The following is a 27,776-nucleotide window of genomic DNA, read 5'->3' on the forward strand; positions in this document are numbered from 1 at the left end:
CACCCGGTGTCACCCGGGATGCGAGACCACTCAGGTGCCAGTCGTGATGTGACACACACGTATCACCCTAAACCCCCGTGGTCCCCATGCCGGTGGGTGCAGTCCCCCCCGTCCTCCCCCACCGCCGCCCTGGCAGCTACTCCCTCTTCCAGCTTTTTTGGCAAAGACTCGCCGGCTTGGAGAAAGCAGCGAGGAATTAAAAAAAAAAAAAAAAGAAAAAGGGGGGGGAAAGGAAAAAACCCCTCCCCGAGCAGCCAGCCCAGCGGGCGGGAGAGGCTCATGTGTGTTTGGCCTTTCCTCATGACGTAGTGTCCTGTGCCTCTCCCCCCCTTTCCCTCTCCTTTTCCCCTCCCTCCTCACCCCCCTCCCCTTCCCCTCGCATCCTTGGGAGCAACAATTAAGCAGCTCTGGGATAAAACACACAGCCCGCGGGAGCACGGGGGCATTGCTTCAAGACATGGCAAGGCAGGCAGCTGCACCCCTCCTCCCTGGAGTCCTCCTCCTCCTCTCCATCCTCCCGGCTACTCAGCAAGGAGGTAAGGAATGAAAGGCTCTTTCCCGTACCCCGGCCAGCGCTCCGGTCCTGTGGAGACCCTCCGCGGGCACCGGGGCTGCGACACTCCCACCCTTCGGGCAACCCCTCGCCTGTCCCGGCTGCCCAGCCTCGAGCAGGGACTGTCATCCACCTTGCCTTGCCTTGGGGACATCCTCGAGGGGAGGTGGGCAGGCACCCGGGTGCCACCTCCGCCGAGGGCTCTTTGCTCCCCAAACCGACGGGTGGTTTATGCCATGCCCGGGTGGGACGGGATGTCACCGAGGGTGGTGACACGGGGCAGTCGGTAATGGCACCGCTGCACCAAGCACTTGTCAGGGGGAGGCTGCGAGGAATGTCCTGGTGGCAGGCTTGGGGACACCAGAAGTTTGGGGACACCAGAAGTTTGGGGACATGCGAGACTTGGGGGTATGAGAGGCTTGGGGACATGAGAGGTTTGGGGGCATGAGAGGTTAAGGAATATGAGAGGCTTGGAGGCACGGAAGGTTCAGGAACACGCAGACAGGACACCAGGGGTGGCCACCAGATTCCCATGGGACTTAGAAGTGCGAGGGACCGGGGGAGGTGGCAGCTGTCACCCCGTGGTGCGACGGCAACGGGAGCTGAGGGCGATGGGTGGGTGGCAGCATCCCGCAGTCGCTGTGTGCGAGCTGCTGCTCAGTGTGTGGCCACGACAGTCCCGGGGCTGCTGCAGCTGCAGAGCGGCACGACCCACCCGAACGGCAGGCTGGAGGTGCCGGGGGCCCTCACACCGCCCCCACCGCCCTTGTGCCACCAGCGTCGGGTCCCTGTCCCAGCGCGGTCCCAGGACTGTGTGACAACCCAGCCCACGCACACGCGGCCGGGGCGGGGAGGTGACAGCCGGCGCAGGGGTCTGTGTCCCAGCCGTGTGACACAGCCCAGCCAGCACAGCTGATGCCTGCCGGGGACCAGCCCCTGGGAGCTGAACTGCCACCCAGGTGGGGAGGCAGCTGAGCACAGATTCAGAGCCCCCACTGCAGTGGCCAAACTGGGCAGAGAGCTTTGAGGAGGCGATAGCACCACCAGGGAGGGGACAATCACCTCTGGAGAGCCGGGTGGTTGTGCCAAAGAGAGCATGCGATGGGCAGAGCCACCATCGGCCACGGGGTCGCTGCCGGGGCTGTCATGTGGGGCTTGCTGGACAGAGAGGATTGAGGACCAGAGAAGGAGAGGGGGCAGGATACTGTGGGCAGTGCCAGGGCTGGGCGGGCACTCAGCCCACCTGTCACCAAGGGCAGATCTCCATCTTCTCGTGCTCTGCAGCTCACGGGACCCCGACCTCAGGCTGGCTGGCCCTGGCTGTGCAGGCAGTGGGACCCCAGAGCCGGGAGCTGCCTGGCAAGTTGAGCAGCTGTCAGTGCCTAATCCTGCTCAGGGTACTGGATGGGATGTGCTCAGTCCTGGGCACTGTCCATCTCAGGTGGTGAGAGACATGTGGCTTGCTGATCCAGGCTGGCTTTGTTCTGATCCTTCAAGCCATGGCTAGCTGGGACAGTCTCTGGAGGACTTTGGACCCCTGAGACCCTGCAGCAGTTCCTGAGCAGTTTGGGACTGTTGGCCCCATACCAGGCCCTGGCTCAGACTCCAGGGGTGTTTGCTAGTTTGGGAAGCAGCTCATAGAGGAGGTGACCTGACGCTGGAGATGCTCCCAGTGCTGGTGGGACACAGGAGAAGGCTCTTCCATGGAGGACTGGGCAGTGTTTCTGCAGCCTGGTGTCTCACCCCTGCTCCTGGCACACCAGCCCTTGGGGACAGAGCTGGCACAGACTCACGGTGGCATGGTGAGGGGGGACCTTAGGGGTGCTGGAGATGGTCAGGGCCATGTCCTCCAGAACCGGCTGCCAGTGCAGCTCCAAATCAGCCTGGCAGGAGAGGGAACCATGACACATCCCAGGGCTGAGGGGTTTACATCCAGACTGTCACCTCAGAGCAGTGCCAAGGGGCTAAGCTGGCAGCACTCAGGAAACCCCCAGCAGCAGGTCAGGATCAGCCCCTGGGGATCTGCCCCTGGCGTGCAGAGCTGTGCTGGCACCATGGGAACCTGCATAGCCAGACACAGGTCACTGCAGGGGGAAGGTGCTGTGATTCCCTAAAGGTGCCAATTGCAGCCTGTCTCAGCATCTAGAGCAGGGCATCCACCCCTCAGTGCTTCTTGTGTGGAGCACAGGGGATCTCCCAGCAGTGACACCCCCTATGAGGGACAAGAGTGACCCTGGGGAGGTCTCAACCCTTCGGGCTCTGGGCCCATGGGGAGCACCTCAGGTGGGTGCAGAGGGGCAGGCACTGGGTGTGCTGACACCCAGCCTAGGGCTGTGGGGACCCTCTGAGGACACCCAGAGTCTCTCGGGTGGGGCTGGGATGGCATCTCCCCTTCCCAGCTGGACCCTGGCCTGCTGGGGCTGCTCCCTCCCCTCACAACTGGCAGGGTGCATCTCATCCGCCAGCGCTCGGAGATGAAAGCTGGAGCTTCAGGGGGGCTGGAGAGGAGCCAGGCCCCGGCAGCAGCCCCCCCGCTCCCCCCGAGCTGCTACCAGCGAGCTCAGCCCAGGATGCAGCACAGCTTCAAAGTCTCTTGGAGACTGAATGTTTCCATAACTTTCTCCCAAGAAAAAGAAAACAGTGGAATGAGGGAAGAGGGGAAATGTTGGTGGTTTCACACTGAGGCTCCTCCGGGAGCGGGTGCCCATGGGCGCAGAAAGGGGGTGAGGTGTGAGGCTGTCCTGTGGTGGATTCTCCACCCTGGTCCTGGCCTCAAAACCTATGGAATAGAAAAACCCTCCACATTTCTGGCTTGTGAAGGGAGCTGCAAGCAGTGGTGCAGATAGAAATGGTGCAGCTGATCCATACAGGATCGGAAGCAGCTCTGGCAGCAGAACAGCATGGATATCCACACCTGTGGATGGCGCTGTGGGGGGAAAGCATCCCATTCCCATAAACAAGGAGACTTCACACCAGATCCTGAGCACCTCCATGGCTCACACCCTGACACAGCTGGGGCTGCACAAGTGGCTGCAAATTCTCTGGCTCCTGGATTGAGAAACCATCCCTGGGGTGGGATGCAGGCTCACAGCCAGCCCAGCCCAGGAGACAGGCTGGGAGCCCAGGAAAATCCCCTTCCCAGGGTCCTGGCAGGCTCAGAGCAGAGGCAGCACAGAGCTCCTTCAGCACTGGGAAGCTGCTGACTCAGTCTCCCCTTCCCTGATGTGCCAAGGGAATGGGTGGAGAGGACAAATGGGAGCACACAGACCCCAAACTGTGCTGGGGGCTGCTGGTCTTAAGGCTGGACAAAGACAGAGATGGCCAGAGAGCAGTGGCCAGAGCCCAGTGTGGACATGGTGTCACCAGTGTGTGGGCTGTCACCAACACCTGTGCTCAGTGGTGCTGCCAGGGAGAGGGACTGGAGTTGGTGGGGGGATCTGGAGAGACCCCCCGGCAGTGCCTGCACCAGGGAACAGCCCTGAGCTGGGTTCTGGGGGAGCAGCACGTGAAGGAACGTCCAGGGCAGCGCAGATCTGGCTGTGCCTGCCAGCAGACCTGCTCAGGAAGAACTCCTGAGGGAAAGCTTTGTCCCCCAAAGGCACTTGGCACTACCACCCAGCCACCCATCCCATTGCCTCTGGGCCATCCCATCTCCTGCCAGGCCTTGCTGACCTGTCCTGCCATCTCCACCCCAATCTGTGCAAGGAGGCAGCAGATGGACCAGCACAGCCTCTGCAACCCTCCCAAATGTGTCTAGGCACAGAGCCCTGTCTCTTGGATGGTGCCTGGTGGATGCCTGGGGAGGGGGCAGTGACAGTGTCAACACAGTGGGACCCTCCTGGCAGGACCCCCAGTGCCCCAGGACAGTGGTGATGATGATAAAGGGCTGAGTTTGGCAGCTGTGGCTGTGGGCAGGTCACACCTGGACATTTCTGTGGGCCCCACACTGGAGGGATGCTGTGAGAATTCCTTGTCCCAGCTTCCTTGGGAGTCTCCATCAGTCAGCAGTAGCACAGGCTGACAGAGAGGTAGAGGAGGTCAGCCCGGGTCCCTCATTGTCACCCCAGCACCAGGGACCTTGTCTGGTTTTGGGGGGCTGAGGCTGGGAAGTATGATGGGGGCTGAGCATCCTCTGGCGGGTGGGGACAGTCCCTGGCTGTGCCATGGGTGTCCCTGGCCATGCCTGGCACTGCCTGCCAACGGCAGCACGGCTGGGAGGGAGAACTGGCGGAGTGCGGATGCTCAGAGTGTGTTTGGAAACAAGGCAGGAGCTGGAGCTGTGTTTATCCAGGCTGGGGGGTGGCGTGGGCGGGGAATGTGCCCGGAAAAGGAGCCGTTCTGTCACCCTCTGGCCGGGAAAAGGAGCTGCTCCAGAAACCCCTGGCCGAGGGCCGTGCCGTGCCAGAGGGCTGAGTGTGTGTCCCCTCCTGTCCAAGGGAACCTTGGGATGGGATACAGGGGGCACAGGCCTGGGCCCCACTCTCTGAGGCTGTGTGATGGGTCCTGGCACATCTCCTCCCCCTGCATGCTGCAGCCCCAAGGATGTCCTGTCCTGTCGTGATCTGTCCTGTCCTGTCCTGTCCTGCCACTGAGTGTCCCAGCCTCTCCTGTACGCGCACCGCCCGGCACCCCTGCCACACATGGGGGTGTCCTGGGGGAAAGGACACGTGAGCAGGGCCTAGGGGACACCCTCATCCCTGCCCCTGGTGGGGCACAGTGCAGGGGTCACCCCCCAGTTTGCCCCACCCCTGCAATGGAGATGTGCAGCACAAAGCGCTCCACCGTGGTGTGCCAGCCCTGCCAGCTGCCAGCCCTGCCACCTGCCCGTCCCCCCCCAGGCGCTGGCACTGCCCTGCCAGCCCCTGGGCATTGCCCAGCCCCTGGTGGTGCTGCCAGGGCTGTGCCACTGCATGCACCCACCTCCCGGGCCACTGGGGAGGCCACTGCAGGTCCTCAGGTCCCAGCGACGGCCCCACAGGGTCTCCGGTGCCCCCTGAAGTCCATCCTCTGAGCAGGGCTGGCTGCAGCTTCCCATGGGGACCCCCCAAACCCTCCTGGCAGCCCCCCTGCCTGGCTCTGTCCTGCAAACCCCACCACAACCCCTCTCTTGCTGCCAGAAGAGTAGCTTCCCTCCGCACTGCAGCTCTCTCGTGTCCCCAACCCACCTGCAAGTCCCCAGCCCAGCCATGGCTCTGGTGGAGCTGGGGGGCCAGGCGGGGTTGGCCTGCATCAGACATGCCCCTGCCAGCATCCAAACCAGCCAAAACACCTTGTTGTGGCCTCTGAGCATGAGCTGAGGCGCCCTGGAAAGCGCTGGCACCTGGGTGGTGACCTCAGTGTCACACGGACAGGCAGAGGGACACAGGGGGTGTTCCATGGGTCTCAGCAATGTCCCCCCAGTCTGTTTCCCCAGTCCCACTGGCCTGAGCTGGCTCTTCCCATTGACACCTCAGCAGAAAAGACACATCTAAGGATCCTTGGGGCAGCCCCAAAGACGCTCAGGCGTGCCTGGGACCAGCAGGAACTGTGGGGATGGACTGGGACAGCCCCACTTCAGTGGCCGCGCCTGGACCCACCCCCAGAGCCACGTGAAGCTGGAGGCGTGGAGATTGGCTGTGGGATGGGGCAGGAGCTGGGAAGCAGAGCTGGACAGCAGCCAGCCCCTTGTCCCTCCCTCCTTCCCATGCAGGGCCAGGTCCTGCTGACACTTCCGCTGAGGTGCCACGCCTGAGTCCCAGCTGGGGCACCTTCGAGCCCTGTCACTACTGTAACCCTGGGCAAACAGTGATGCAAGGAAAGGCAGGGACCCGCCCACAATCTCCACATCCTGACTCCTCTGCAGGGAGCAGTGGGGGAACCAGGGGGAGCCCCCCATCCCCCTGCCTTAGACTTCTGGAGGGACTTTAACAAGGGTCTCTTCTCTTGCAGGGGTTCCTGGTGCTATTCCGGGAGGGGGAGTCCCAGGAGGAGGCTTTTTCCCAGGTAAGGGGGCCCAGGCACCATTGGGAGGGGGCATCCTCCTGTCTGCAAGGATGGGCAGGTGCCTGGGCAGTCCTTGAATGCCTTTGAGACATCATGGAAGGCTGAGGACCTGCCAGCCAGGATCAGGTGACATGGGGACACCCTGTGTGGCTGCTCAGCATAGACTCAGCATCAGCCCTATGATGTGGGGACACGACTGGGTGGCAGTGCCAGGCTTACCCTGCGGGGTCCATAGCCCAGGGCTGGCACCTACACCCTGCCCAGCCCTGGCCACAGGAGGTGCTCAGAGATCACAGCCTGTCCCCAGACCTTCAGCCAAAATCCTGGGGACACCCATGTGACCCTCCCCACCTCCCCAGGGACCCCCGGGGGACTGGGTGGGTGCTGGGTAATCCCAGGGGCAGCGCTCAGACTGTGCCCTTGCTCGCAGGTGCTGGAGTTGGAGGTTTGGGAGCAGGTGAGTGCTGGGACCCGCTGCCAGGCTGTGCTGGGCTTGGGAGAGGGGCAGATCTGCCTTGTTTGGGCAGGGGGTCTGCCACAAGGCTGGCTCTGTCCCACGTGTCCCCCTGCCTGGGGATGCTCGGAGGGAGGATGGCTCTGACCCCTCTCCCTCTGCTCGCTCTCCCCTAGGACTTGGGGCTGCAGGAAAACCTCCTAAGCCAGGTAAGAAGCCTTTTCCTGGCTCTCACCTCCTCCAGGCACGCCAGTGGCTGGGACATTTCCCAGCCACTGCTGCCCTCATGCTGCTCTCCCATGGCCAAGGGGGACCCTCGCTGGCCAAGGCACACCCAGCCCTGCCATGCCACACTAATCCTGCCACAGCCTCCAGGAGCCTCCCTCCCACACCCCGCTTCGGCGCTGCCCTCTGCCCCCAGGGCCCCCAAACCACCCTTTGGGGGTGCTTGCTGCCTGTAAAGCTGCACCAGAGCTGCGGGAGGAGATGCAAAGCAGGGAGCCAGTGTCCCAGTGGGAAACTGGCAGCGCCTCCACCTGCCTGCCATCGGGGCCAAGCAGCTTTTGCAGAGGCTCCTGCAGCCCATGCTGGGCTTTGCCTGGCCTAGGAATACTGGGGAGAGGGGACATCACCAGAAGAGAGGGGAGATGGTGGCAGGAGGAAGGCACAGCTGGAGGGCACAGAGCCGGGGCAGTAGGGACTGAATATGCAACATCTAGGGCCAAGGGAAATCATGGAATCACAGAATGGCCTGAGTTGGACCTTAAAGCCTGTCCAGTTCCACCCCCTGCCATGGGCAGGGACACCTTCCACTGTCCCAGGCTGCTCCAAGCCTTTTCCAACCTGGCCTTAGGCACTGCCAGGGATCCAGGGGCAGCCACAGCTGCTCTGGGCACCCTGTGCCCGGGCCTCGCCACCTCCAGAGCAGAGAATTTCCTCCTAACATTGAGTCTAAATCTCTCCTCTTTTGATTCAAACCATTCCCCTTTGTCCTGGCACTCTCTGCCCTGTTGATCCCCATAGAGAGATGCTGCTTAAGGCAGACCCTGGGGTCACCTCCGTGCTCACCCTGGGGGTCCCTGCTGTGCCCAGGGCAGGGGCACCCCATGCCCCTGCCCCCCCTGAGCCGGCCCAGCTGCGAAGTGGGAGCTGCAGCCCGAGGCGGGGGCCGGCAGCCTCCGTTTGCTCAGATTTCAGCTCGTGGAAAGAAAAACAAGGGCCTTTATTTCGGCATAATTAAAACCAAACGCGGGGCGGCCGCGAAGGCCCAGCCGGAGCGGTGTCCGCGCCCGGAGCCAGCGGCACTGGAATTTGCGCCTGGAGGGAGCGAGGGCTGATGAGCCCCAGATGTTGGAAGGCAGCGCTGGCTGGAGACCCAGGGACTCATTCCTCAGCCATAAACATTTTGGTTCCGTCCCCCTGTGGCCCGGCAGGGTGGGGGGTGGGTGAGGCAGAAGGGGCAGGATGGAAGACCCAAGTGCTGGCAAGGACATTTGTCACCCGTCCCTGTGCCCATCCCTGGGCTGTTCTCCTACCATCCCTGTGCCACAGGGACTCCTCTGTCCCTGGGCCTGGCCACCCTCCACCTCACCCCGCTTCTCTTTCTAGGGGTCGGAGGACTTGGGGGACTTGGCCCCCTTGGCCTGCAGCCAGGTGAGCACTGACCACTGTCCACCCCTGCCCCGGGCCATCCCCGAGGCGATGTCCCCAGAGACCCACCCTGGGGACAGCGCATCGCTTGTCATCCCTTGTCCCCATCTCCACAGCTCTCCAGAGTGTGCTGGGTGGGTCCCATGTGGGCTGGGTGCCCTTCCCAGACCTGAGGGACTGCAGCCACCCAACAGGCAGCCCTGAGGTCTCCAGCATGATGACATCAACCACAGTGGGGTGATCCTGCAGGAGAGGAGGCACATGGGGTCCCTGCAGGGCCAGCAGCAGAGGGACAGTGCCTGCAGGTGGTCAGCCAAAGGCTCCAGGGATGTCAGCATCCACTGCAGGGGTGTCAGGTGTTGTGAGTGCCAGGTGGGATGCGGATGGGAGCACGAATTTTGGGGATGCAGGACAGGGCAGTGCCTGCTAAAGCCGCCTCGCCCAGCCTAACGCCAGCCTGGCACTGCCACGCAGCCCCCACAGCTCACCACCCCCTGTGCCCACCGCGAGGGCAGGACACCATCTTGGCAGCTGTTTTTTAGGGATGCTGATGCTGGTTTTCCTCCCTACAGGTGCTGCGGGTCTGTTCCCCGGAGCTGCCTTTCCCGGGGGGGTATTCCCAGGAGCCGCCTCGGCCGCGGCGCTCAAGGCTGCTGCAAAAGCTGGTGAGTGCTCAGGGGGGGTCTGGGAAATGCTGCCCCGGGGCTCGGGCAGCCCCCAGGGACTCCTGGTGTCCCCTGGGAGTCTGAGCCAGGACAGATTTCTCCTGGAGCCGGAGCTGCAGGCAGGAGCTGATGTTCTCCCTGGGCTCCCTAGTGACTCTGAGGGACCCAGGTGCGGGGGAGTTGGCCAAACCTGAGCCCCCAGGAGGAGCGACCACAGAGCTGCCTGGTCCCTGTGCCCAGTATGGGGAACCCATCTGACTGCCTCAGGGTGTCCCCTTCACCCCCCAAGGGTCATCCTGAGCTTGTCCCCTGTCTGGCACCATTCCGGCCAGCCGCAGGCCGGCAGTGGCACCTCCCCCTGGTACACTCCTCTTCCCAATGCCCCCAGGTGCTGGCATTGGAGGCGTGGGTGGAATTGGTGGTCCTGGTGGCCTCGGGGTCTCCACAGGTAGGAAATACCCCTCGATCCCAGCAGAGCCAAGCCTGGGGCAGAGCCATCCCCGGGGTGGGCAGGAGCCGGGCCGGGGCTCAGGGGTCTCTGCTGCCCGCAGGTGCCGTGGTACCGGGCGCGGTGCAGCCCGGCCTTGGCGCGGCAGGGAAACCCCCTAAAATACCAGGTAGGTGACGGCCCCGGAGTCGGGGCCGGGGCGGGGAGCGACTCCATCCGGCCCCTCATCCCTGAATTTCTTTTGCCCACAGGTGCTGGGATTCCTGGAGCTTTCCCGGGCGGCGTGCTCCCCGGTGCAGGTGAGCTGGGGGTGGCCACCCCACTGTCAACATCCCAACCTCCGAGGGGTCCTCTAAATGGGTCCCCACCCCACGGTCAGTACCCCATCCTCCCAAGTGGACCCCGCCCAGTGCCAGCACCCCCGTGGGGAGAACACCCTGCCCTGCCGCCCGCCTGCCTCCCACTGCTCTCTGCAGCTTCCAAGCCCCGTGGCTGAGGTCACAGTGACATTTCCACCCTGCCAAAGGCATGAGGGGACCTGACACCTCCATTCCGTGCCAAGCTTGGTGGGAGCAGGCTCACCAGCACCAGGAGAGGAGCTGGCACAGGCACCAGGGCTGGCGGCGTGGGAAGGAGGGGGAGGAGGTGGCGGGAGAGAGGAATTCCTCAGTGCAAAGTAATTTGGGGGAGGAAAACTTGTGAAAACAAGATGTTTCGACACTGTCCGAAGTGTGTTGCTGGTCAGGAATGTCTTTTCCATGTCTGAAAACGCTCAAGTTATAATGAAAGACATTTGTAAGAAGGGAAAAAGAATCCTAAACCAAAAGGAAACTCAAAACTCAAAACCCAAAAATCCAACTCAAACGACCACAAGGCCAAAACACTGTCTGCTGCCCCTGGAGGGCTGGAGAGCCCTGTCTGGCCCCAGGCAACTGAGCACTACCAGGGCAGAGAGCACTTTCCAGGTCTGGCTGGGGCTTTGCAACCACAAGTGGGACCCCTCTTGAGTGCCTTGCTCCCTGCAGCCTCCCAGTCTGTTCCACAGGCAGCTCCAGGCCTGGAGCAAACCCCTCCTGGCAGCTGGAGGTGCAGGCGGCTGGCACAGGGTGGTCCCAGCAAGTCCCCGAGGATGAGGGTACCCTGGGTGACAAGAGATGGGGGACAGGGATTTGGAAGCTGGGTGTCTTGGGTTACTAGTAACATCCTGAGGCCCCAGCTCACCCCTCTGGTCTCTGCTCCAGGTGTTCGCTTCCCTGGTGTGGGGGTGCTGCCCGGAGTCCCCACTGGAGCTGGAGTCAAGCCTAAAGCCCCAGGTAGGTCCCCTCAATCCCCTTGGAACACTGGGGTGGGTTCAGGGCTGGCTCCAGCTTGGCACCCCAGCCCTGCAGGGCACTTGGCAGTGAAGCCAAGCTGTGGCTGAGTCCACTTAGGTTAATTTGGGCCTCCAGGAGCAGCCCAGGGCTCACACAGGTGTCTTTGTGTTTCCTTTTAGGAGTTGGAGCCTTTGGAGGAATCCCTGGTGAGTGTCCCATCTCTCTTGCCTGTCCTTCTCTTCCTTCCCAAGCCTGTTCCTCATAGCCATGGTCTCCCCACACCAGAAGATGCCTCAGGGCTTCTCAAGCCACCCACTCTCCTCTGCTGGGGTGCTCTGGGGCACTCCCCTCCCTCCAGGACTGGTGGCAGCCGTGGCGCGGGCTCCAGGTGAGAGTCTGCTGTTGGTTTGCAGGACTGGGAGGTTTTGGAGGTCAGCAGCCCGGTGTCCCTCTGGGGTATCCCATCAAAGCTCCTAAGCTCCCAGGTAAGCTCCACAGCCAGCAGGGTGGCTTCGCTGCGGGTGAAGGATCCTCAGGAGTGTCAGGAGAAGGACCCGCCGTTCCCCAGGGCTGAGGCACGGTGCTCACAGGTCCCCTGGACTTGGCAGTGCCCGTGCTGGCCCTGGGACAGCAGGACAGAGCCAGGGGCCTGTGGCAGCCCTCTGGGCAGCTGCTGGGGTGATGCCTGTGGTCTTGCCCCCAGGTCATGTGGGCAATGCTATGCCTCTCTCCAGTTGTTGTAAGGTAGGAAGGGTCATGTTCTGAGGACATGCTCTGGGCCAGGCCACCCTGGGATGTCCCTGCCAGCTCCTGCTGGCACAAGGTTGCAGGGACAGTCTGGTTTCTGTGGCTCCTGGAGTTGGGCTGGGCATTTACCTGGGCCAGGTGTCCTGGCTCAAGGAGCTGTAGCTGAGGCCACCCGGAGGCTCCAGGCAGGTCTCCCTCCCCACTGCCCACCTGGATGAGGCTCAGCCCCAATGCAGACCAGCCTGGGGGAGCTCAGCACCCCTTTCCTAGCCTGAGTTGCTCTGGACACCTTCCCCTCCCATCCATGTGGGGGTGCCAGGTCTGCCTGTCCCCGGGCAGCCATGCCCATGGAGGGACAGTGGCAGGTTCTGTGCCTTCCAGGGGCTATGCTGCCACCTGACTGCACCCCAGTGCATCCCCTGGAGAAGGGCAGCCATACACACAGGGATGGGCAGGGCTCCCATCCCTGGGGTGCTGGGGAGTGTACTGGAGATCCAGAGGCATTTCTCCATGCACCCAAACAAGTTGCTGGAGGCAGGAGAACCTCGGTGAGGGAGCCCACCCCAGGCAGCACATCCCAGCCCAGCACATCCCAGCCCAGCTCCAGCCCCAGCAGCTCTGCTGGCTTCCTTCCAGCAGGGCCCGTGGCCACAAGCAGTGGCAGGAATCCCTGGCCCACTCTGGTTTCCTGCAGTGGAGCAGAGTTACGATCCTTAAGGAGACCCTGCTGCCAGCAGACCCTGTCTGTGTTCTGGCCCCAGGATAGGGACCAGGACAGTGGGGCTGTCTCCAGACCTTCCTAGGGTACTGGGGGTGCCAGTTTGTCACCTCTGAGGGCTCGGGGCTGGCAGTGCAAGGACAGACTGTACTGCTGGCTGTGGAGGCTCTTGTCTTGGTGCTGCAGGTGGATCCAGGGCTGCCACACGTGGGGTGTCCCCTGCACTGTTCCTGCTACAGTAGGTCCAGGTTGAGAGGAGATGAGGGGACAGTGAGACAAATAACATTTTCAGTGGAAAGTCATCTCTTTAGATAACTTGCTCCTGTGCTTTCCCTCTCACCTCACTCAAGAGGTGGTCCTGGTGTCACCCACCTTGCTGGAGGCTCAATCTGAAGCTGTGGCTGATGTCAGGGTCCCATTGATGCCGTAGGGATGGGGACCGCTCCCCAGTGTCCAGCTGTGCTTGGGTGACATCAGTCTGTGCAGAGCCCTTCCAATATGTGCATCGGCCTGAGCTCCCCTGGCAATACAGGTGATGTTCCCATGGGCACAGCCCCAGGGCAGGGGCTGCCTTCCTATCCAGCTGGGAGTGGTGGGGAGCTGGACTTGGACCCGGCAAAACCCTTGGAGACTCAAGGCTTGGACTTCTGGTCCTTGGAATCACCTCCATGTGTGTCACCCCTTTCCCAGGTTTCGAGTGAGCAAGGTGCTGCTGATAAGGTGCCCCTGGATGGGCAAAGGTGGCCCTCAAGGTGGGGGATGCCTGGCACAGCTGATTGTGAGCCTCTGCATGCCAGCACCACTGTGCTGGTGTGGGACACCATGGGATAGCCCAGCAGGATAGAGGGAAATCTGGTCCCCACATGCTGGCTGCTGGGAGGGGATGGTGTCCAGTGCTCAAGGAGATGCTGTGCCATGAGTAATTGCATCCTGGCTGCAGGCAGCCACATCTCTGCCCAAGGCCCCCTTACTGGAGGCAACCCCCGCCCTTCGTGCAGCTCGAGGTGTCCCCCCCAGGAATGTGGCAGCCCATGGCCTCGGGCTGCTGCCAGCAGTGATGGGAGCTGTGAGCTGCTGGCTGCCAAGCCCACAGTCCGCGCTTAGTCAGGGGCATCCCTGCGCCAGTCTGAGCACTGGGATCCAGCTCTTTTGCAAGGAGACGTTTCCCCGGCCACAATGTTCCAGCTCGTAATCCCTCCCCATCCCTTTGCACCGACCTCCTAACGAGGTCACGTTTCAGCCAAGGCTCCCAAGCCCTGATTCCAATTAAAAGCTTTCCTTCGGAGCTGGCCGGGGTGCAGCCAGCTGGGTACAGCTCTTGCTGCGGGGCTCCCACGGGACCCCTCATTGGAGCGGGGTCATGCAGAACCAGCTTCAGACACCACAGCCCTCAGCCAGGGCTCAGAGGGGGTGGCTCTCTCAGTCACTGCTTCCAAGGTGAGGGAGAACAGCATCTCCTGGCCCAGCTCCACCACGGGGTTTGTATCCCAGAGGATTCATTGTCACAATGGATGGAGCCCCCAGGCTGGTGCTGCACAGCCCTGGCAGAGCGGGGCCATGCCATGGGGCAGAGGGGACATGGCCAGCAGCAGCCAGGTGCTAACCCCCGTTTTCTCCTCTCCTCTCCTCTTGTCCCCAGGTGGCTATGGACTGCCCTACACCAATGGTAAGCTGCCCCGTGGTGAGTGCTTGTGTCCTCACTCCTTGTGGCTCTACTGCCTGCCACCGTGACCTCGTGGCTACAGACCCTTGGGGTGGTGTGAGGGATATCCTGCTCCCAGGGCGAGGTGGCTCCCTGGGGACCTTGTGCCTTGTCCATGGTGGCTGTGGACCAGCCTGGGAACTCAACTCCCGGCATCCCTGGGAGCTGTTAATCCATCCTGAGCCACTCCAGCTCCAGACAGGGATGTTTGAACTGGGATCTCAAGTGGAGAGGAGCTGGCTTTGGCATCCCCTCGCATCCTCCGGTGCCAGAGGGAAGAGATCCAAGGGAGCCACTCTGTCTGTCTCGTTGTCCTTCCCTGGCTGGTGCCTGACCTGGCTCTGCTGCTGTGTTATAATTGCAGGTCTCAGGGCTGCTGGGATAGGAGCCGGCCTCCTGGCAGGAAAGGCAGGATACCCCACTGGGACAGGTACACCCCGACCCCACAGCCCCAGGGTGGGGGCTGGCACAGGCATGGCAGGGGACTGCGCACCCTGTCACCTTGGTGGCCCCTGGATGGATGTGGGGCGCTGCGAGGCTGTCTGGGGACTGCAGGGACAGCCCGGAGGGGAGCAGCACTTCCCACAGGAGAGGGGGACAGATGCTGGCAGGAGTGCCCGGTCCCCAGGGTCGCTGTGGGGTGGGGGAGCTGCGGTGGGAATGGTCTCAGGACCTCAGTGGCTCAGTGCCCATGACCCTCCGCAGGGGTCGGGGCACAGGCGGCAGCAGCAAAGGCAGCAGCGAAACTTGGTGAGTCGCCCTCTGTGGCAAAAATAGCCATCTCCCCAGCAGAGAGCTGCTCCCTCCCCTCCCTCCCAGCCCCGGGAATGCTGGTTATGTTCTCGCATCCCTGCATCTTCGGCTGACTGTGCTGTCCCCTGCGGCAGGAGCCGGTGTCTTGCCCGGGGTTGGTGGAATCCCGGGAGTCGCACCCGGTGTCGGCGTTGGAGGTGTCCCAGGAGTTGGAGGTGAGGCGATGAGAGGGCTCTGCCCTGGGGCTCGGGAAGGGTCTCCTTCCCTTATCCCGTATCTTGACTCTCTCTCGCTATCCTGGCAGTTGGAGGACCGGCAGCGGCGGCAAAGGCAGCAGCAAAGGCAGGAGCTTTTGGTGAGTTTGTGCTGCCTTGGACAGATCTCGGGACAGGGAAGAGCCGTGCATCGAGCTGTGTGGCTCCACAGCTGCCCCGGCAGACCCTATCCCATCCTCTGGGGTGCTCTCCCTGCCCCCTGTTCTGGCTCCAGCATCTTTTCCAGCAATGATGAAGGGCTGATGGGCACCTCAGGATGCAGCAGCCTGGCTTGGGGCAGAGCATGCCCATCACATGCGGTCTCTCCATGAGATGTGGGTTTGCTGTGCCCAGGTGCCAGTGGGGTGGGTGGGGACAGAGTGTCTGTGCTGAGCTGTCCTTCCCTAGTGAGGGATGCTCCTAGTGATGCAGAGCTCCGCTGCTCCCATCCTCTGCTGTTCCATGGGAGAAAAGCAAGGAGAAAAATCACACATTCAGGGGAAAAGTGCTGGCCCTGGTGCAGCTGGGATGTACAGCCACAGCCCTGGGGCACCTTGGGAGTCCCCAGCATCCTGGGTGGCAGGCCCCTGATGGGTGTAGGGAGCTAGGAATCAAATTCCCATGTTCCCTGAGGAGCTGCTTTAGGATGAGTGAGTAGCCCAGCACAAAGCCAGCGTCCAAGACGCTGCTGTGACAATGTGTCCCGGTGTCCCCACTGGTGGCAAAGGGGGGTATTTACGGGGTGTCTGATTACTCTGCTTCCCTCCTGGTGCAGGGGCAGTGCCTGGAGTCCCTGGCTTGGTACCTGGTGTCGGAGGTGTCCCCGGGGCGGTGCCCGGAGTCGGAGCTGTCCCTGGGGTGGTGCCCGGTGTTGGAGCAGTCCCTGGGGTGGCAGGTGACTGTTCCAGGAGCCCTGTCCCCACGGCCCGGCTCTGCGGGGCCCTGGTGGCTGAGGGTCCCTGTCTCCCTTGTCCCCAGGGGTGCCGTCGGCAGCAGCAGCAGCAAAGGCAGCTAAGTACGGTACGTGCTGTGCGGGGCCCCAGGCCCCGGGACCCCTGCCCATCCTGCCCACCCTGACACACGGGGGGTTCCCACACACGGGTGTCCCCTGGGATCACTCCTGATGGGGAATGGGGAATGGGGAATGCTCAGCCCAGCTCTTGGCTGCTCTTCCTGGGCCTGGCTCTATCCCCAGGGCAGGACCTTCTCCAGGGTTTCTCCAGGCTGTCTTATGCAAGTGAGCAATGAGCCCAAATTCATCGCTTTAGATTTAACTGAATTCTTGCATCTTGTACCAAATCCATTTTCCAGGATGTGATCTCTTGCAGGATTTGGTGCCCAAGGGCTCAGTGTTGATGCCATTAGGGCAGAGATTCATGGCAGAGGGGCCCTCGCCCAGGATCACCATCCTCCAAAAACTTCCTGAGATTCGGAAGCACATAAAGCTTGGCCCTGGATGAGGCCGTGGATGCTCTGCTCTCCAGGGCACAATGACAAGACAGAGCCATGGCAGGACCCTCCCTTTGAGCTCCTGCTGCAGCCAGCTCTGACTTGTCCCCTCTTGTTCCTGGCAGGCGCCGGCATTCCCGGTGTCGGTGTGGGCGGCGTCCCCGGCCTGGTGCCCGGAGTCGGAGGTGTCCCCGGGGTGGTGCCTGGAGTCGGAGCTGTCCCTGGGGCGGTGCCCGGCATTGGAGCTGTTCCTGGGGTGGCAGGTGACTGTTCCAGGAGCCCTGTCCCCACGGCCCAGCTCTGCGGGGCCCTGGTGGCTGAGGGTCCCTGTCTCCCTTGTCCCCAGGGGTGCCGTCGGCAGCAGCAGCAGCAAAGGCAGCTAAGTACGGTACGTGCTGTGCGGGGCCCCAGGCCCCGGGACCCCTGCCCATCCTGCCCACCCTGACACACGGGGGGTTCCCACGCACGGGTGTCCCCTGGGATCACTCCTGATGGGGAATGGGGAATGCTCAGCCCAGCTCTTGGCTGCTCTTCCTGGGCCTGGCTCCATTCTCAGGGCAGGACCTTCTCCCTCTCCAGAGTTTCTCCAGGCTGTCTTATGGAAGTGAGCAATGAGCCCAAATTCATAGCTTTAGATTTAACTGAATTCTTTCATTTTTTACCAACTCTATTTTCCAGCATGTGATCTGTTACAGGATCTGGTGCCCAAGGGCTCAGTGTTGATGCCATTAGGGCAGAGATTCCAGGCAGAGGGACCTCTGCCCAGAGTCAGTGTCTCAATGTGTTGAGATTGGTGTTGATGGTGGGATCTATCAGGTATAACCGCTTCCAAGGAGCTCCAGTGGAGCAAAGGCTTGTGTCCAAGCAGTAGGATAGTCTGGAGCTCATGCCCAGGGAGGAGGCAGAATTGGCCCTGAGGTTTCACACAGCACTGGGGGTTCATGCTCTTCTACAAAACACAGAGCAAGCACTTTCCTTACCAGGTCTCAGGAGCTTCTCCTACATTGTTAATGTGGAGGTCTTGGAATCTCCATGAGGAGCCTTGGGAATCTGCATGTTGAGCTATGGCAAATAGCAACTCTCCTTACAGGGTTAAACCACTGATGCCAATCTCTTCTATACTGTGTAGAAAAACTCCCTCCACATGCCCAGGGAACAATGAGATTCAGAAATTCAGGAAAGAAGTCAGCAATGATTCTTTGTGCTGTGGTGCCCCTGCTGAGCAGTGTCCCATGAGGACAAAGCCCTCTGACACTCAGACATTGCAGAAGTGACCTGGTGCAGGTCTGTGTGGCACTAACAAGTGCCAGCTGGTCCAGGCTGTCAGTACCCTGGGCATCTCCCCAGTCTGACCAGTGCCCGGGCTCCCAGTCCTCCCAGACACCTGCTAGGGAGACCCAGCCACTTCTCCATGGCCTGTCTGGCTGCAAGGCTTGATGTCCCTATGCCAAGGAGCACCTTGGGCCCCTGTGAGGATGAGAGTGATTGTGGTCCCTGTGCTGGTGGCTTCCAGGCAATCGCTGGCAGAGTCACAGGGCCGATCCCTGCCCTGGCCCGCTGAGATCTCTCCTGGATGAGGCCGTGGATGCTCTGCTCTCCAGGGCACAATGACAAGACAGAGCCATGGCAGGACCCTCCCTTTGAGCTCCTGCTGCAGCCAGCTCTGACTTGTCCCCTCTTGTTCCCGGCAGGCGCCGGCGTTCCCGGTGTCGGTGTGGGCGGCGTCCCCGGCCTGGTGCCCGGAGTCGGAGGTGTCCCCGGGGTGGTGCCTGGAGTCGGAGCTGTCCCCGGGGCAGTGCCTGGTGTTGGAGCTGTTCCTGGGGTGGCAGGTGACTGTTCCAGGAGCCCTGTCCCCACGGCCCGGCTCTGCGGGGCCCTGGTGGCTGAGAGTCCCTGTCTCCCTTGTCCCCAGGGGTGCCGTCGGCAGCAGCAGCAGCAAAGGCAGCTAAGTACGGTACGTGCTGTGCGGGGCCCCAGGCCCCGGGACCCCTGCCCATCCTGCCCACCCTGACACACGGGGGGTTCCCACACACGGGTGTCCCCTGGGATCACTCCTGATGGGGAATGGGGAATGCTCAGCCCAGCTCTTGGCTGCTCTTCCTGGGCCTGGCTCCATCCCCAGGGCAGGACCTTCTCCCTCTCCAGAGTTTCTTCGGGCTGTCTTATGGAAGTGAGCAATGAGCCCCAATTCATGGCTTTGGACTCATCTGAATTCCTGGATTTTGTGCAAAATCTGTTTTCCAGCAGCAGACGTGACACAAGATCTGGTGCCCCATGGTTCAGTGTTCCACTCATTAGGGCAGGAATTTCTGGCAGAGGCGCCCTTGCTTGGAGTCATTGCCCTCAAAACTGTGTTGGAATTGGTGGGATACATCAGGTATAATCACCCCCAAGGAGCTGAGAGGAGACGAGGGACATCATCAGACAGCATAGTCTGGATCTTAGGCCTAGAGGGGAGGCAGAACTGGCCATGAGCTTCCACGCAGGACTGGCTTCCACACACTGCTCCAAAAGGCAGAGCCAGCAGTTGGTACCTGGCCAGGTCCCAAGACCTTCCCCTCCATCTTCACTGCAGAGCCCTGGGAATACCCAGAAAGAACTATGGTCAATGGCAACTCACCTTTGAGGGTTAAAGCACTGATGCCTGCCCTATCTTCCACTTCTCTTCCACACTTTGTGGAAAAACTCCCTCTATATGCCCAGGGAACGATGGGATTCAGACATTCAGGAAAGAAATCAGCAATGATTCTTTGTGCTGTGATGCCCCTGCTGAGCAGTGTCCCATGAGGACAAAGCCCTCTGACACTCAGACATTGCAGAAGTGACCTGGTGCAGGTCTGTGTGGCACTAACATGTGCCATCTGGTCCAGGCTGTCGGTGCCCTGGGCATCTCCCCAGTCTGACCAGCACCCTCCCAGACTTCTCCATGGCCTGTCTGGCTGCAAGGCTTGATGTCCCTATGCCAAGGAGCACCTTGGGCCCCTGTGAGGATGAGAGTGATTGTGGTCCCTGTGCTGGTGGCTTCCAGGCAATCGCTGGCAGAGTCATGGGGCCGATCCCTGCCCCGGCCTGCTGGAGTCTCTATTGGATGAGGCTGTGGATGCTCTGCTCTCCAGGTCACAATGACAAGACAGAGCCATGGCAGGACCCTCCCTTTGAGCTCCTGCTGCAGCCAGCTCTGACTTGTCCCCTCTTGTTCCCGGCAGGCGTCGGCGTTCCCGGTGTCGGTGTGGGCGGCGTCCCCGGCCTGGTGCCCGGAGTCGGAGGTGTCCCCGGGGTGGTGCCTGGAGTTGGAGCTGTCCCTGGGGCGGTGCCCGGCATTGGAGCTGTTCCTGGGGTGGCAGGTGACTGTTCCAGGAGCCCTGTCCCCACGGCCCGGCTCTGCGGGGCCCTGGTGGCTGAGAGTCCCTGTCTCCCTTGTCCCCAGGGGTGCCGTCGGCAGCAGCAGCAGCAAAGGCAGCTAAGTACGGTACGTGCTGTGCGGGGCCCCAGGCCCCGGGACCCCTGCCCATCCTGCCCACCCTGACACACGGGGGGTTCCCACACACGGGTGTCCCCTGGGATCACTCCTGATGGGGAATGGGGAATGCTCAGCCCAGCTCTTGGCTGCTCTTCCTGGGCCTGGTTCCATCCCCAGGGCAGGACCTTCTCCCTCTCCAGAGTTTCTCCAGGATGTCTTATGGAAGTGAGCAATGAGCCCAAATTCATCGCTTTGGACTCACCTGAATTCCTGGATTTTGTGCAAAATCTGTTTTCTAGCAGCAGACCTGACACAAGATCTGGCGCTCCAGGTTTCAGGGCTCCTGCCATTAGGGCTGGGATTCCTGACAGGGGAATCCCTCCTTACAGTCATTGTTCTCCAAGATATGGTGGAATGTTGGAATCCATCAAATGCGTCCAACTGGGTCTAGCAAGACCTGGGAGTCCAACAGGCATGACCTGTGCACAGGTCCCTGTGCTGGTGGCTTCCAGGCAATCGCTGGCAGAGTCACAGGGCCGATCCCTGCTCTGGCCCGCTGAGATCTCTCCTGGATGAGGCTGTGGATGCTCTGCTCTCCAGGGCACGATGACAAGACAGAGCCATGGCAGGACCCCCCCTTTGAGCTCCTGCTGCAGCCAGCTCTGATGTGTCCCCTCTTGTTCCCGGCAGGCGCCGGCATTCCCGGTGTCGGTGTGGGCGGCGTCCCCGGCCTGGTGCCCGGAGTCGGAGGTGTCCCTGGGGTGGTACCCGGCATTGGAGCTGTCCCTGGGGTGGCAGGTGACTGTTTCAGGAGCCCTGTCCCCATGGTCTGGGTCTGCTGGACCCTGGTGGCTGAGGGTCCCTGTCTCCCTTGTCCCTAGGGGTGCCGTCAGCGGCAGCAGCAGCAAAGGCAGCTAAGTACGGTACGTGCTGTGTGGGGCCTGGTGTGCTTCCACTGCCCTGGAAACCCGGTGGGATCCTGAAATGCATCCTACTGGGTCCAGCATGACATGGAACTGATCCCTCTCCTAGCTCCCTTTGGTGTCTCCTTGAAGTGGCTGTGGATGCTCCACTCTCTGGGCCATGATTCTGAGACAGCCAGAAGAGCCCCAACCTTTCAGCTCTTGCTGCAGAGAGATCTGACTTCTCCCGTCTCACTCCCTGCAGGAGCCGCTGTTCCTGGCGTTCCTGGCGTTCCTGGCGTTCCTGGCGTTCCTGGCGTTCCTGGCGTTCCTGGCGTTCCTGGTGTTCCTGGCGTTCCTGGTGTCCCAGGCGTTCCTGGTGTGCCTGGGGTTCCTGGCGCTGTGCCTGGTGTTGGAGGTGAGCAGATGGGCTGTCAGCAGCTACTGGGGTGCTGCTGGCCTCAGCAGTGCTCTGACTGTGTCCCTTGTGCCTCCACAGTGGGTGGCCCAGCAGCAGCAGCCGCAGCCAAGGCAGCGGCAAAAGCAGCGGCGATCGGTGAGTCACCACTGTCACCACCGTCACCACCGGCTCTCCCAGGGAGGGAGGAGGTGTGTTGGCACACAGGAGAAGTGGGGACACCCCAGTGCTGTGGAGGTCAGTGGGAATTCTGCTGTGGAGTCTGCCCCCTCAGACACATCTCTGAACCTCTCTGCAGGAGCAGGACGTGTGCCTGGCGTTGGCGTGCCCGGCGTTGGCGTTCCTGGAGTGGGTGTCCCTGGAGTGGGTGTCCCTGGAGTGGGTGTGCCTGGTGCTGGCGTGCCCGGTCTGGTGCCCGGGGTCGGCGTTCCAGGTGAGATGGTGCCCAAGGGATGCTCAGATGTCCCCAGCTCTGCTGGCCGAACATGTTCCTGACCCTCTTGCTCCCTGTCCCCCAGGAGCTCCGGCAGCCGCTGCCAAAGCAGCCGCCAAAGCGGCCAAGTATGGTAAGCTGGGATCTCTCTGGGGTTATCCTGCATGTCCTGTCTCCTGCTCATACCCACCCCAGGTTGTTCCCCTGTCAGGGCTGAGGCCCAGCAGTGCCTGGGGTCCCTGGGGGTCAGGGTGAGGGATGAGCTCCCCAAAGGGCTGAATGTGGGATGAGGTTCTAGCTGTTTCAGGGCTGCTCTCCAGAGAGCTGAGCCCCATGGAGTGTCCGAGTTTACCATTCAAACATCATCTCATACATCGGTCCATCCACACCCCATTCTGCCCAGCCACACCACCACCACCTCAATGTCCATCTGTCCCCTTCTCTGTCCATCCATCTGTACTTTCTCCATTCATCTATTCAGTCATTCCACATCCATCCACATATCCATCTCACCCTCCCTTCAACTATTAGTGTATCTCATCATCCCTCCATTCATCCATCCCTCATCCATTCAACCACTCCCCATTCACACACACATCCTGTCGCAGTAGAGACAGACAGGACACCTGTTTCTTCATGCAGCAATAGCCCATCTTTATTCTTCACAGCTCATATTTATATGGTTTTCTGAAGGTATCGTGTTTAATTCTAACTGGTTAGTAACTTATTCTAACTCAGTTCATTGGTTAGTAACGGTGTAGTGGTTTAATATTTTATTATTGTGAAAATAAGATTAGGAGAAAAGGCAAAACAGGCTCAACTTAAAGATAAAAATAAATAGATTTATTAGCACACACCAAAAGAAAAGAGGGAAAGAAAAAAAAATTTAAATGAAAGCTTTCAAAGCACTCCCCTCCCCCCCATGGTTTACTTTCTCACATACAACATAGAGACAAAACTTGTAATTTTCAGCCAGTGTCACCATTCAAAAATGATCGTTCATCAGTTCTTTTAGGAAAGGAGTCTCTTATAAACGTCTATGGAATTTCTCCACTGACAACATAAAAGTTGTCTTGTGGGTCTCATCTCTCACAAAGACAGCCACCCAGAAACTGCCTTTGTGAGCTCCTTCCCAATAGCAGCTTTCCCAACACTGCATATGGGCCATGTCTGCTTATTGGGAGTACTGTTTAAGGATGTCTCTTCTAGTATAAAACAAAGATTCTCTTCTATTTCCAAAATTATCTTCATCTCAAAAACTAAAAATCTCCTTTTCCTTAGGAGCAAAAAGCTTCATATCCCTTTTAACTAAAGCTTTACATCCCCCGCAACAGCATTCATAAGTTACAGGAAAAATAGTCCATTATCCAGGGTTTACTAGAGACGTCCAGCCAAATTAGGCCACTCCTCCTCCTTTGTCCCAAATAGTCTTTTCTCTCACTCTTCTCCGACTTCAGTTTCATGCTGTGTCTCTTTATAGTCCAATCACTTGATGTTACCTGGTGGCTCACCAGGAGAAAAGAGAGGGGGGACTTAAACAGAGCCTCAGTTTTATATGGGTATTACCAAAAGTCGAATTCTGTTTTCTCAGTGCTCAAACCACATGCCAATAGTCAAGAATGGGCCCTTGATAGGTCCTTGTCTTTTCTAAAGAAATCTAAGGTCCTAACAGGGCAATAGTCCATATTCTTCTTTAACTAAAAACCAAACTGTGTTAACCTATAACAAATGGTAAGTGTACACGTCCATCAAAAACTTTCCTCTCTAAATATGTTTACATTCTTGTCTCCTGGGAAGAAGATATTTCACACGGATAGAATCTTTCTCCTCGCGGGTGCAAATTGGTTCCCACAAGAATAGATTGATATGCAAGCTGATTCTCACTGGTACAATTCTTTTCTCATGGGAACTTATCAGGCTAGCTGTTAGCTGTACTTAACCAAAGCAGCAAGGCCTGAACCATGATTTTACAAGGCCTTTCTTTTGTAGCGTTTTACCCATATGCCACAACATCTATCTCACCACCCCTCCATCCATACGTCCATATCACCATCCCACCACCCATGTGTCCATCTCAGAATTCATTCATTCATCCATCTCACCATCCATCCAACCATTCATCCATCCTATCATTGTTTCAACCATTCCCGATCCAGCCACACATCCATCCCATAATCCATCCCCCCACGCTCCCCCAGCCTGCCATGCATTCTCACCCAACTCCTTCTACCACATTTCCTCCCAAGCTGAAGCCCCAAACCTTCTCTTTCTCCTTGCAGGAGTGGGTGGCCTGGCTCCTGGCGTGGGTGGCCTGGCTCCTGGCGTGGGTGGCCTGGCTCCTGGCGTGGGTGGTCTGGTTCCTGGTGTGGGTGGCCTGGTTCCTGGTGTTGGAGGCGTCCCAGGTGAGAAGGAGGAAGGCGAGGGTGGGGGCAGCCTGCCTGCTCTGCGGGCAGTTCTCTGGGGGTAGGACAGGCTTGAGGAGAACCTCAGCAGTGTCCCCTGGGGGGATGCAGACAAGGCCTGAAGGATGAGCTCTGCCCAGGTTTGCTGTGAGGTCTCCCCAGGGTTGTTGACCCCTCCTTGCTATCTCTGCTCAGGTGTTGGAGTTCCAGCAGCAGCAGCCAAAGCAGCAGCCAAGGCAGCCAAATTTGGTGAGTCAGCCTGGGGAGCCCCTCAGTCTCCCCACCAGCCCTGGTGTGGCACTGACTGGTGCAGGGGATGCTGGGGATGGGCACCCAGACCTGGCACAGCATCCCACATGAGCACAGGGATCAAACCTGCTGCCTCACCCTTCTCTCTGCAGGTGCTGGGGTTGGAGGGGTGCCAGGTGTGGTGCCCGGCGTGGGCGGAGTGCCCGGAGTGACACCCGGTGTTGGTGTGCCTGGCTTGGTGCCAGGGGTGGGAGTACCTGGAACTGGCATCCTTCCCGGGGCAGGTACGTGCTTTGTCCTGCCCTGCTTGAGGACAGTGGTGGCTGGCAATGCTAAAAACCACCAAGCCACATGAAGGGGTGGCAGGAAGGGATGCAGGTGGGATGGAGAGAGTGGTGGCATATGAGTGTGGTGTGGGGGTGACTGTCCTAACCGTGGTGCCCTCACTCACTTTGCAGGCATCCCCCAAGTAGGGGTGCAGCCTGGTGCTAAACCTCCCAAATTCGGTACGTACCCCTGCTGACCCCCTGCCCCAAGGCTACCTCAGACTGCCCCGGGCACCCTCCTTCTGTGGCCATTGGGGTGCTGACCTCTCCTCCTGTCCCCTGCATGACCACTGTGCCCCGATGGCCTAGGCATGCTGTGGGTGCAAAGTGCCACCTGTACCCCCTGCCCTGGACTCTCTGGGGGCAGTTTTCTCCTTCATGTGTCATGCAGGGGCTGAAGCCCCTCTGGGTGTTGGGATGGGTGCTGGGGACTCCCAGCAGGTTGGGCAGTGGCTGGGGGTGCTCCAAGCTGGGGGTGTCAGGCTGTGGGGGGACAGGTGTTAATGGTGTCTCTCTGGCAGGTGTTCCTGGGGTTGGAGTCCCAGGTGTTGGTGGCCTCCCAGGTAAGTGCTAGCAGGAGCTGAGCCCAGGCAGGGGAGGTGCAGGCAGAGGGATGCTTCCCTAGAGGAGTGGAGCTGGAGCAATGCTCCCTCTGGGCATGGAGGGAGCAGGGCTGCCTGAGGAAAGATGGGCACACTTGGGACTGAGTGAGGAGTGGGTCAGATACTGCTCCACTGTCTGTTCCTGCTGGTGCTTACCCGGGCTATTACTTGTAGGTGGGCTCGGAGTTGGTGGGCTCGGAGTTGGTGGCCTCGGTGAGTGATGCTGGTGCTGGTGTGGGGCTCCCCAGGGCTGGCCTGCAGGGAGCAGCACAGCAGCAGAGTGATGGCAGGGCCATAAAGAGGAAAGGGAGTCTACGGGTCTCTTCTGTCACCTCCCGGTCTCACAGTACAATCCCACCCCACATTGTCACCGTGCCTTGTGCCCCGTCCTGTTTGCCACCTGCCCTGTTCCCAGGGGGTGATCCAGAGGGATTGCCATTGTTGAACAGGGATTGAGTGTCATAGCACCAGCCTTCCCCATGCCATAGGAACAGGGGATGGTACTGTACCATGCTGCAAACATGTGGAGGTGCAGGTTCCTCCTGGGACTCCCTGGGCCCCTCCTGAAGGGTCTGGCTGTGGCCCTGGGGCAGTTAGTCCGGGCAGGCTGCACTGGTGCCCCCCTCTGACATAGGACTCTTGTATCCAGGAGCTGCTGGGAAACCTCCCAAGCCAGGTAAGGGATAGCCAGAGGGGCTGGAGGAGTGACTCCTGTCCCCATCCACATTCCCATGGCTGTGCTCACGCTCCCCACCCTCACTGGGGCTCACCCACCTTCAGGTTTTAATGCTGGGGGGCTGCAGCCAGGTGAGTGCTGCAGTTTGGGGCTGGCATGGGAGTGTGTCCTCTACCCTGCCACTCTCGTCCCCGCTTGCTGTCCCCACGCTGCTGCCATTCCCTGCTGGGCACGCGGCTGCCTGGGAAAGCACTGGGAGAAGCCAGAGGGGTGCCAGGGAGGGCACGGTGGCTTTTGCATCAGCTCCTGTCCCTGGAGTAAGCAAGGGATCCCAGCCAGGCTGTCCCCAGTCCACGTTAGGGTGGCACTGCTGTCACTGGCTGTTGCTTTTTTCCCAGGGGTTGGAGTTCCCGGCTTCGGCGTATCACCGATATTTCCAGGTACCACCTCCAGCTCGGCACCTCAGCACACGCCCGGGGCCTGTGTCGGTGCCCGGCCGGCTCATGGGGACCCGGCCAGGGACGGACCGCAGGGGCTGGGCTCAGCCGGGGGGCTGGCCTGGGGGGTGTGGGGCAGAGAAACAGGGGTTCCCCGTGCGTGCTGAGGGGTTCGCTCTCCTTTCAGGTGGGGTCGGCGGCCTGGGATTTGGTGGTGAGTACCTCTCCCCCCGCGGGGCGTTTTGGGCTGGGGGATGCGTATCCCTGCGGGGGTTCCACTCATCCCGCTCTGCCTTGCCCCTGCAGGGAAGCCCCCCAAGCCCTACGGAGGAGCCCTGGGTGCCCTGGGCTTTAGAGGTGAGCATGGTCCCCCCGTTCCCAGGGGCCGGTCGTGCCCCCCGCCCCTGTCCCATCCGTGGCGGGGTGCACGGAGGGCTCATCCCGCATCATGCCCGTGGCAGGCGGCGCGGGCTGCGCGGCAGGGAAGTACTGCGGGAGGAAGCGGAAGTAACGCTCCGTCACCCATCACCTCATGAACTTTGGTGCTACTGCATGGTCCAGAATGTAAATCCGAAGCAAAGCTGAGACATCCCCTCCTCAAGTCCCGGAGCCCCTCGTCATCCCGGGGCCATGCCCGGCCCCGCGTTCCCCGGAGGGACCCCGCGTTCCCCGGCAATGTCCGTCCACCCCGGCCCTCGGTCCCGGCAGGGAGCGCGGAATAAAGTGCGGGGAGCAGCCGTCCCCCTTGGTGCTATCGCTCTCTGCGGGATTTAGGGGGGGCCTGGGCTATCGCGCCCCTCCCCAGCCCCAGAGCTGGCCCCGGGGGGGGGGCACAGGATGAGGGGCACCCCACATTGGAGGGAGGGAGGGAAGGGGATGCCGGCGGCAGGGGCTGTGTGGAGACGGATGGCCCCGTCAGCCTGGCCCCCGCCCCGGTCCCCGCGCTCCCCCCGGTTTGGGGGGGGGGCGCGGGCTGGAGGGGCTCGGTCCCTTCACGTTGCTCACTTTGCTATAACTGGGTGGGACGCCCTATACAGAGGGACTCGCTTCTGACAGACTAATAAAGGACAAGTTTTTAAAGGATTCTGGCTCTGTCCCATGTCCCTGACCCCTCCCCGTGGCAATGGCAATGATATAGGGGTTCACCCCACGCCGTGGCACTTCACAAGCCTGGAAACGTGCT

General features: G+C 60.8%; 1 protein-coding gene across 12 annotated transcripts; it reads left to right on the forward strand.

Annotated features, from left to right (window-relative positions):
- The first annotated feature begins 375 nt into the window (after positions 1 to 375).
- On the forward strand, positions 376 to 27,664 carry ELN (elastin). Of its 12 annotated transcripts, XM_063402334.1 has the most exons (42): positions 378 to 536; positions 6,482 to 6,535; positions 6,966 to 6,992; positions 7,166 to 7,198; positions 8,598 to 8,642; positions 9,212 to 9,304; positions 9,693 to 9,752; positions 9,856 to 9,921; positions 10,004 to 10,051; positions 10,994 to 11,065; positions 11,245 to 11,271; positions 11,479 to 11,550; positions 14,170 to 14,196; positions 14,597 to 14,662; positions 14,938 to 14,982; positions 15,120 to 15,200; positions 15,290 to 15,340; positions 16,015 to 16,134; positions 16,218 to 16,259; positions 16,814 to 16,951; positions 17,035 to 17,076; positions 18,380 to 18,517; positions 18,601 to 18,642; positions 19,895 to 20,032; positions 20,116 to 20,157; positions 20,839 to 20,946; positions 21,030 to 21,071; positions 21,316 to 21,468; positions 21,550 to 21,606; positions 21,767 to 21,901; positions 21,987 to 22,034; positions 24,181 to 24,303; positions 24,499 to 24,552; positions 24,705 to 24,836; positions 25,011 to 25,058; positions 25,400 to 25,441; positions 25,655 to 25,693; positions 26,130 to 26,156; positions 26,555 to 26,596; positions 26,781 to 26,807; positions 26,900 to 26,950; positions 27,055 to 27,662. In XM_063402334.1, exons 1-42 carry the CDS (start codon positions 458 to 460, stop codon positions 27,102 to 27,104), a joined length of 2,826 nt encoding a protein of 941 aa, XP_063258404.1. In that variant the 5' UTR covers positions 378 to 457; the 3' UTR covers positions 27,105 to 27,662. The 12 variants fall into 12 exon arrangements, with proteins under 12 accessions (XP_063258413.1, XP_063258406.1, XP_063258405.1 ...); XM_063402336.1 differs by lacking the exon at positions 26,555 to 26,596 and having other exon boundaries at positions 377 to 536; positions 27,055 to 27,663; XM_063402335.1 differs by lacking the exon at positions 26,130 to 26,156 and having other exon boundaries at positions 377 to 536; positions 27,055 to 27,663.
- The last annotated feature ends 112 nt before the right edge of the window (positions 27,665 to 27,776 follow it).

The sequence above is a fragment of the Prinia subflava genome, chromosome 8 (assembly GCF_021018805.1).
Source record: "Prinia subflava isolate CZ2003 ecotype Zambia chromosome 8, Cam_Psub_1.2, whole genome shotgun sequence".
NCBI lineage: Eukaryota > Metazoa > Chordata > Aves > Passeriformes > Cisticolidae > Prinia > Prinia subflava.